The following is a 10,217-nucleotide window of genomic DNA, read 5'->3' on the forward strand; positions in this document are numbered from 1 at the left end:
TTTTGCAATTATGTTAGCACAGCTAAAAACTGTTCTGATTAAAGAAGAGGTACTACGACACGGGGGAGCCTTCAGACTAGTTGAGCATCAGCATTTGTGGGTTCAATTAAAGGCTCAAAATGACCAGAAACAAAACTTTTCTGAAACTCGTCAGTCTATTCTATGCAAGAAATTGAAGATCTTGTACTACTCCCTTCACAGCACAAACTGGCTCTAACTAGAATAGAAAGTGTGGGAGTTCCAGGAGCACAACTGAGCAAGAGGACAAGTACATTAGTGTCTAGTTTGAGAAACCGAGGCCTCAACTGGCAGCTTCATTACATTTCAAGTCTGAATACATTTGCAAGAATGTCTAATAACCGGTTTTTGCTTTGGTATTGTGTGTGGATCAATGACGGAAAACAATGTAATCCATTTTAGAATGGGGTCTGAATACTTACCAAATCCACTGTACACTGTTGCACTTGGAGAATTGTGTAACATTAACAAGGCCTCATGTACTATCACAGACAATCTATTTGTGAAATAGTCATATCACAGCGGTGAACCAGTGAGTTTGGATTCATCGTCGTCCTGTTGAGTCTTAAACCACTAACTCTCCTTAAGGGACTGAGGAGTCCCAAAGGCTCCATTCCTGAAAATCCAGCCGGATCCCCACTTCCGCCTCATCCCTCTCGTCATGGGCGGAGGCGTAAATCCACTCCTCCAGGGGGCAGCTAAATATGGAGAGACCTGCCAGAGAAGCGTCTGTCCAGATGTTAGCCAGCACTGCACCTGCCCGCAGTACAAGCCAGCTGGGAGAGAGTGCTCAGGATAAGGAACACATCCACAATGTCTTCTAGAGAACTTCAGTTCAGGGCTTTCCCGCCTTCCTGCTGTGGGACAGGTCTCTCCAGGACCAGGAGTGCCTTCGAGTCCCGCCAAGCAGGCGCCAGTGGCTCTGTGTTGGGTTTCTTGCCCAGTTCCTTACTCATTGTTGGAAGTGAAACATCCTTGCCAAGCCCAGTTTTGGCTCGGGCCATATGAACTATCCTGCTGCAGTGGTGTCTGCTTACCTTTCATGAGAAAAGAGAGACTATTTTTAACAAGAGGAGAGGTTCATAACAAGCCAAACCTATTTCAAGTGGCTTAGATTAGGTTCAGGTTTGTTCCCTATATCTTGTAACCTATTATCTGCAAATAAATGAGGTATTTTGCAACCTACAATAGGAGACTTATGGCGCCAGAGTATGCTCTCATCCCTTTTAGATGTAGGTGGCATCTAAAGGGCTATTATTGTAAGATCGAAAAAAAAAACACTCGTCAGTAGGCACATAATTGATCATTAGTAAATTCTCTTAATCTCAAATATATGCAGCTGTCATATGTACTGTAAAATAATCACACTAATCATCTGGCTAGTTCAAATACACTTGATTTATTTCCAAAAAAAACATTAGTATCAACAAGACATGGTACAAAATATATAGTAACATATATCTTCTCAAATAGCTTCTGAAATGACTGATGCTTTTTATCTCAAACTGGAAGATGCAGACAACAGATGAAACAAACCACAGACTGATTTATTTAAAAGCCCTTAAAACAGTCTTTCTGGATATTCTGAGAAATATAGTCAACTCCCCTTCATCGAACACACAATGGCTCATAGTCAGTCTCAAAGACAGGAAACAAAGTTACTATACCTGTACATACAAGACAATACATACCAACATGCAGAATTGTAAAGTTGGTCTTATTAAGGTTAAGATTAGAAAAGCATACACATGTTATATATAAAAAAATAGGAAATATCACATGAGTATTTACATAAAACATTAAGCCACCACACTTTAACAACATGAGTTACTCTTTTAATAAAAAAAATAATTTACATTACAAGAACAAACAAACTTATCCATGAGTCAAAACATTCATAGTGTATGTTTAAAAATAGAGGACATCACTTGCTTAAATATAAAATGTCAGGAACATGTTTGGAACTTTAGTGTTTTTTTTCTCTTCCAATTTGTATAATAAGGAAAAGGTCCTTATGTACATCATCATAAAGTAATGCCTTTTGCCTGGCTGTTCGCTTCAGTAAGAAAATCTATCATTCTATATGGAGTGCATATTATAGAACTAAGTGCAAACAAATGGCCTTGTCATATTGTGCATTTTTGTTTTTGGTGGTTTAGACCTTTCATCAAGCAGCAATACCTTTTCCTCATTGTAAAATATCTGAAATAAATTATCTTGTATGCTTTATATATCTTAGTTTACTGTATATATTGAACCCACAGTTTAAAATGGCCAGTGCTATTGCTTTTATCTATTTACAACTGAAATGGCATAAACTATACTTAGTAGTGCTCAGGCATCCGTTTTTCCATTTACTTTTCACTATAAGTGTTGATCCCTGTAGCAGTAACAAGGAACAGTACAGAGAGAGCTGATGGCAGAGACAGGGGCACATTAATCAACTTATGCCAAAGCTGTCAGACAGACAGACAACTGCCTGAAGTCCTGCAAGGCAGCAGGATGGATGGATAGATATCATAGCCTCCACTAACACGCACTTAGATCACTGTGGTCCTCATGGTAAAACCACTACCATGGTGACAGAGCTGAATATGCACTGTATATATGTGCCCACAGTCTCTGCGCTCAGCTACCTTGCTGCACCTAGTGCTAATGCTGTGACCTGACCACACCCGACCACGCCCTGGCTGGGGAGTTCAGAGGTTAAGCGTCGGAGATGCAGCTCTGGATCCTGTCCATCCACTGATGGGCGCTCTGGGCATCCGAGGCGCAGAAGTTGTACACTCGCTTGGTGGTCTTCAGCTGCAATGACAACACCCAACCAATGGTTCAACAGTGACATACAGAGCCTGATACTGCCATGGCTGGAGTGTATTCTACCACAGAACACAGAAAAGATCACAAGCAGACAGAGGAATGGAGAACCAGAGAGACACTCACGTCAAAGAAGGCCTTCTCACTGATGTGTTTAGGAGCTCCTATGGTGGGGGTGGCGATCAGAGCTGACTCCACCTCCGCCAGGTCAATGTGTCCCCGGCAGTTAGTGTCCTCCCCCGTGTCGTAGTACCTCAGCTGGGACATCACACACACATATAACACAACTGGCATAGGAATGGAGACTACCTGGAACAGACTTGTAGCAACATGCAACATGCTGTAATACTCACTTGGTGTTTTGTAATGTCCAAAACAAACCAGCGAGGTTTCCAGCCTTTCAGCAGTGCTCCTCGTTTGTAAAGAATCCCCTCAAACGATCTGAAAAAAAACACCATTAAGATGAATTTAAAACATCTGCTTGGTAGAGAGATTCTTTCTGTGTGTCAACGCTTTACAGAAGAGTTGGGTGAGGAAACAGGACTAATTGGAAGTCCTGGTCCCTGTTTGCCGTCTCTGTGCTGGGAGTGGAGACCCACCTGTTTTCCTCGTTCTTGGGGGTGAACTGGTTGTAGAGTGTGGCGGCCCGGCGGTTGACCCCGTTAGTGGCAGTGGGGCTGGTGTCCTCCCCCAAGCCACTGTCAGGCAGGTGCAGCATGGAACGTCTCTGGAACGCCTGCAGACTGGAAGTGGGGATCAGCCCCGAGGTGGACGCAGACTGCTTGCGGAGCTGTAAAACAGACAGGACGGATGGAATAAGAAAAGCCATGACACCTCAGTCAAAACATCCTCCCGATGTTCTGTGTCACAGATTGATGAGTCAAACAATGTTGTCTAGCTGAACCGTCCAGTAAAAGAGCGGAGTTCAGGCTAAGTGAGGTTTATGGGAAACAGGAGTCGGGGGCAGAGGAGAAAACATGGGAAAGTGCGTTGTGTTTGTCTTACATTTCCCTCCTGTTTGAGGTCCTCCTGAATACTGACTCGGACCTTCTCCAGAGTGGCCTGCCACCTCTCTGGTGCTTGGCTCATCTCCCCCTCCAGCCGCTCTATGTCCTGTAACAACAGGGCTCTCATCAGTGTCAGGCACATAGTCAGGCATGGATAACATCATCCCAACTCAGACTTTTAGAACTCACAGCCAGGAGCTTGGTGATGGCATCAGGCTGGGCGCGCCCCACACTGCTGTAGCAGGGCCACACAATCCTCCTCTTGCTGGTGGCGATGGTGTCTGTCTCCTCCATGCTCTCCGACCTGACAGCCAGCATCCTCCAGTCATAGGACGGGCCTGTGCACAGAGTCTCCCCTGTGAAGAAGTCCCACATCCTCAAAGCAGGGATGCTGATAGAGGGCTTGAGCACCGGCTAAATAACATATGAAACAAAGAAATAACTTATGATAATCTGATATGTTGACACTGATAATACGTGAGACAAACATCTATTTTGGCTTGTTTGAAATCAAGTCTGTAGAGTAGAGTTCTCTCCCCAATGATGTGAATCTGTCCAATCTCTCAGTGAGCACACCACTGTATATAGCCAGTGGGAAAGAATGTGGCCCACCGGACCTAACACTTCCCTGAGCACTTAATCACGTCGGGGCCCGGGGTGCACAAACATGCAAGCTGTTTTCCTCCACCTCCTGCTGATTTATACGCCCCTGGAATAATGGGTACAGCCGCCGCGATCGCTGGCCAGCGGGAAGAGGATTTGCGGTTCCCATGAACACAACTAACCCATTGGGATGGACTTTGAAGTTGAAGACCAGACATATGCCAAGACAGAGTTAAACAGCAACATCAGAAAGTCCCTGTCAGGGAGTTGGAAGAGGCTAAGCGAGACTTCCTTTACGACCACAGATATTAAATGATCCCGAACAACACTGATAAGAAACTGCTAACAGAGTTCAGCTGGGCTCTCCTGGGCCTGTGACTCACGGTCTTCACCAACATCAACAGTCTGCTACAGAACATTCAGCAGGACTGGGAGAGGAACACAGGAAGGTCACCACAATAAGGCATCATCTGGTGCAAGATAGTGGCAGACTGGCCATCCAGCATTGTGGATGTCATCTGGGAGACAACTGAAGATTTAGGAGTTGGACTGGCTGCTCTGGAAAGATCCCTGTATCTCTACCGAGGATGTTCCACCGAGGACGTTCTCCCGAGGATGTTCTCCCGAGGATGTCCAGAACAGGAGAACTTGGGTGTGCATAAGTGAGTCAGTGGGTGAACTAGAGAAAAGGCCATTTGGGGATCTGGCTGACATACACAAACAGAATGAAGTACCAACGCTATGTATCAGAGATGGCAGCAAAGTGCTTGGGGCGTTGCAACACACAAGACACACAAACAAAGACGCCACAGACAAGCAGTCACCTCAGCCTCTGTGGGACTGTACAGGTAGTTGAAGAACAGTGGACTCCTCCGGTGCATTCTGCTGATACACTCCCAGATACAGACCCCCCTCCTGGCCTGCTTGTCTCCCGGCTTGTCCTCCAACAATGTGCCTTTTGAAGAGTGAGACAAAGATGAGGTTGTTCAACAGGCCGAGACACACTACCACTATTAGCTGACAAATCCCTGATCTGAGATAAGAGATAGGATCTAGGTAATTTAGAAGTGCTTCACTGCAACATGTCAGTATCCTGAAATACCTGACCCATTACACTATCATTACACACTATCATTTCACAGACAGAACAGTAGTTTCAACACTCTGCCTGTTGAATCCCGCAACTCTGCCAAAGACTTTAAATACACGTACAGATCTTAATGGCCTTACTGTTAAATCCTCCCTTTACACTGTATTTTTACTATACCAACCATGCTCCAGGCGTTCGTAGTCGGAGTCCAGGAGGAAGTTCTTGAAGCGGTTGGAAATGTAGTGGTATGCCAGGAACTTCAGATAGTGCTGATTAAACTCAAACTCCAAAGGGCACTGGTCCTGGATCTGCAATGAGAGGAGATGAGAGGAAGGAGAGAGAGAGAGAGAGAGAGAGAGAGGAAGGTGACACATTGTGATGGCTGGATCATGTCCCTGTGTTATGACTACAGATGGGTCCATTATGAATACATACGCTCCCGATTACCGGCAGAATAAAATGGAGACCAGGGAGCAAAGGCCAGTGACTGACATCATTCTCAGACAAAAGCAGGGCCGAGCTAGAAGGCAGCGTCCCCGTCCAGCAATGTGCAGCAGCGGCCAAGCAAGAGGACCTTGCCGCTCTTTTGCATGTTTTGGGCCATCTGGGCGTACTGGCGAAAACAACAGCTGTTTCTGAGATGAGGAACTTCTATTTTCAGAAACTCATCAAATTCCCTCTCCCCCTGTTTATCGCACTTCGGCCCCAGAGAACCTCTGTCAGTCCTCCTTGGCAGACGCCCCTCCAGTTTCAAAAGACAAACTCAGAAACTATGTGTTGATGTAAGTGTATGGGAGTTGGCCTGCCGGACCCGTGGGGAGACAGAAAACACAACGTTCTCTATAGTTAGCATTTGAGCATGTAAAACTCAATCCACTTCAGCTGCACCCTCCACATCATCCTCACAACCCCCCCCCACACCTCGCCTTCCGAGGAGAGAGACTTTTAATCCCCACAACTGCAATTTTCCCACTCAGTGCTCTAAACACTGAGGAAATGCATAGGGGATGGTGAAACACACTAGCACGGAAAGCACAGCGCTGACCGTGGGGTTCACAGACCATCTGGGCAACAGCACTACAGCTGAAACTCCCCAGCGTACAACTCTGTCTAAATTACTTATCCGATTGGGGGGGATTGCAGAGTACAAAAACTCAACTGAGTCCATAGATAATGACAGCTGAGTCTCTCTCCTTCTCTTCGATGAAGGAATGTGATGAGCTCATAGAGGAGGTAGAGTGAGGAGAGGGGGTGAAGAGGTGTGTGGATGGGGGGTTAATGAAAGGGGTGTGGGCCTCGGAGGTGGGTGTGCAAGGCTTGCCTGGTGCACGCAATCCAGGAACTGCAGAAAGATGGGCGTGAAACCACTGCCTTGGCTGCTGGGGGTCAGGTTGGAGCGCTGGCTGAACTTGTGGCCGAAGGACAGCCACTCCTTCTCCAGCAGCACCTGGAAGCCCTCCAGGGTCCGGTAGAACGGGTCACTCAGCAGCTGGACCAGGGACACCACCTGGAGGGAGAGAGAAAGGGAGAAAGAGAAAGAACATCGGCAAGAGAGACACCGACACACACACACAGAGAAAGAGAGGGAGAGAGAAAGGGAGAAAGAACATCGGCAAGAGAGACACCGAGAGAGAGAGAGACACACCGAGAGAGAGAGACCGAGAGAGAGAGAGAGACACCGAGAGAGAGAGACACACCGAGAGAGAGAGAGACACCGAGAGAGACACCGAGAGAGAGAGAGACACCGAGAGAGACACCGAGAGAGAGAGAGAGACACCGAGAGAGAGAGACACACCGAGAGAGAGAGAGAGAGAGAGACACACACCGAGAGAGAGAGAGAGAGAGAGAGAGACACACCGAGAGAGAGAGAGAGAGACACACCGAGAGAGAGAGAGACACACACCGAGAGAGAGAGAGAGAGAGAGAGAGAGACACCGAGAGAGAGAGAGAGACACCGACACACACACACAGAGAGAGAGAGGGAGAGAGAAAGGGAGAAAGAACATCGGCAAGAGAGACACCGAGAGAGAGAGAGAGAGAGAGACACCGAGAGAGAGAGAGACACCGAGAGAGAGAGACACACCGAGAGAGAGAGACACACCGAGAGAGAGAGACACACCGAGAGAGAGAGAGACAAACCGAGAGACACACCGAGAGAGAGAGACACCGAGAGAGAGAGACAAACCGAGAGAGACACCGAGAGAGAGAGAGAGAGACACACACCGAGAGAGAGAGAGAGAGACACCGAGAGAGAGAGAGAGAGACACACACCGAGAGAGAGAGAGAGAGAGAGAGAGAGACACACACACCGAGAGAGAGAGAGACACACACAGACGAGAGAGAGAGAGAGAGACCGAGAGAGAGAGAGAGAGACACACACCGAGAGAGAGAGAGAGAGAGAGAGAGACACACACCGAGAGAGAGAGAGAGAGACACACACACCGAGAGAGAGAGAGAGAGAGAGACACACACACCGAGAGAGAGACACCGAGAGAGAGAGACACACACCGAGAGAGAGACACCGAGAGAGAGAGACACACACCGAGAGAGAGACCGAGAGACACCGAGAGACACCGAGAGAGACCGAGAGACACCGAGAGACACCGAGAGAGACCGAGAGACACCGAGAGACACCGAGAGACACCGAGAGACACCGAGAGACACCGAGAGACACCGAGAGACACCGAGAGAGAGAGACCGAGAGAGAGAGACCGAGAGAGAGAGAGACACCGAGAGAGAGAGAGACACCGAGAGAGAGAGAGAGAGAGAGAGAGACACACCGAGAGAGAGAGAGAGACACCGAGAGAGAGAGAGAGACACCGAGAGAGAGAGACACCGAGAGAGAGAGACACCGAGAGAGAGAGAGAGAGAGAGAGAGAGAGAGAGACACCCTTGTCAGACAGATCACAGTCAGATCAACGTGTTTCTGAAGAAATTAACCGGCAATATTCATTAAAAAAAACAGCCCAATAAACTCTACAACATAAACCAATCATACAGATGGGCTCCAAACAGTGCAGAGAAATTCACTGAAACATTGAACTCAAATGAAATAATGAACTCTATACAGTTTTTCAATAAATCACGGTACCAAAACAAAGATGGTGTCAATTCAGCTACTCAAAACATCAACTGCATATTACAAAAAGCAGCATCGAAAGCAAATTTGAGAAAACCAAAGAAATGCAACATCAGAAGCAAAAATCAAAATGTTTCTGACAAATGGTTTGATAATGAATGTAAAACAATTAGAAAACACTTGAGACAAATGTCAAACAAAAAACATAAGCAGCAAAACAACCCAGAGCTACGATATGAATACTTTGAAACTCTGAAACAGTATAAACAAACACTGAAACGCAAGAAATTTAATTATACCAACAGGACACTTGATGAAATTGAAAACGCAATTGACCAAAATCAGTTCTGGGACATGTGGAACAATTTAAGCACAACAAAGCCGCAAGAATTAGCAATACAAGATGTAGGAATTTGGAAAACTTATTTTGATAATCTATACAAAAACATCCCACAAAAAAGACTTGCAACAGAACCAATTAGAAATTAAAGAAAAATTGAACATCCTTGAATCAGTCATTAAAAACAACCAAAATCCATTAGATTACCCAATAACCCAACAAGAACTAAATGAAAAGCTAAAATCTATTAAATCAAAGAAGGCTTGTGGTCTAGACAACATCAGAAATGAAATGCTGAAAAACAGCACACCTGAGTTGCAAAATGCTGTGCTTAAATTGTTCAACATGGTTTTAACTTCTGGCTGCTTCCCTGATGTCTGGAACCAGGGGCTCATCTCCCCTATCCACAAAAGTGGAGACAAATCAGACCCCAATAATTACAGGGGAATTTGCGTAAACAGTAACTTGGGAAAGATTTTCTGTAGCATTTTGAATTCAAGAATTCAAACCTTTCTTCAAGAAAGAAATGTAATAAGTAAATGTCAAATTGGCTTTCTCCCTAACCATCGCACTACTGACCATATATACACCTTACACACACTAATAAATAAACACGTCCACCAAAAAAAGAAGGCAAAATCTTTGCTTGCTTTATTGACTTTAAAAAAGCATTTGATTCGATTTGGCACGAAGGGCTATTCTACAAAATTCTACAAAGTGGGCTTGGTGGTAAGGTATATGACTTAATAAAATGTATGTACACAGAAAACAAGTGTGCAATAAAAATCAAAAACCAAAGAACATAATTTTTTTCACAATGTCGAGGTGTGAGACAAGGCTGCAGTTTGAGTCCAAATCTTTTCAACATTTATATCAATGAATTAGCAGACATGTTGGACCAATCTCCAGCCCCAGGACTCACACTATTTGACACAGAGGTGAAATACCTGCTATATGCTGATGACTTGGTACTTCTATCACCAACCAAAGAAGGTCTTCAACAGAAAATTAATATTCTGGAGCAATATTGCCATAATTGGGCCCTGGCAGTAAATTTCCAAAAAACTAAAATCATGATTTTCCAAAAAAAACCCAGATGTCAGAAACACAAATATAAATTCACCCTGAACAACACCTTAATTGAACACACAAAAAATTACACCTATCTTGGTCTGACCGTATCTGCATTGGGAAACTTTAATATGGCAGTGAATGCACTCAAAGAAAAAGCCCGCAGAGCAATGTATGCAATAAAAATGAAAT

General features: G+C 45.4%; 1 protein-coding gene across 3 annotated transcripts in view; it reads right to left on the minus strand.

Moving 5' to 3' along the window:
- Positions 1-1,398: 1,398 nt before the first annotated feature.
- The window catches only part of LOC135548322 (myotubularin-related protein 13-like), a 213,222-nt gene continuing 204,403 nt past the window's right edge, over positions 1,399-10,217 (minus strand). For all 3 annotated transcript variants that reach the window (XM_064977821.1, XM_064977804.1, XM_064977812.1), the window contains 9 exons: positions 6,857-7,042; positions 5,717-5,843; positions 5,270-5,400; positions 4,032-4,256; positions 3,841-3,948; positions 3,435-3,625; positions 3,189-3,276; positions 2,962-3,093; positions 1,399-2,823 (listed from right to left, as the gene is read on the minus strand). In XM_064977821.1, coding sequence (XP_064833893.1) covers positions 2,725-2,823; positions 2,962-3,093; positions 3,189-3,276; positions 3,435-3,625; positions 3,841-3,948; positions 4,032-4,256; positions 5,270-5,400; positions 5,717-5,843; positions 6,857-7,042 — 1,287 coding nt within the window. In that variant the 3' untranslated portion in view covers positions 1,399-2,724. The remainder of the gene's footprint in view (positions 2,824-2,961; positions 3,094-3,188; positions 3,277-3,434; positions 3,626-3,840; positions 3,949-4,031; positions 4,257-5,269; positions 5,401-5,716; positions 5,844-6,856; positions 7,043-10,217) is intronic.

The sequence above is a fragment of the Oncorhynchus masou genome, chromosome 1 (genome assembly GCF_036934945.1).
Source record: "Oncorhynchus masou masou isolate Uvic2021 chromosome 1, UVic_Omas_1.1, whole genome shotgun sequence".
NCBI classification, from domain to species: domain Eukaryota; kingdom Metazoa; phylum Chordata; class Actinopteri; order Salmoniformes; family Salmonidae; genus Oncorhynchus; species Oncorhynchus masou.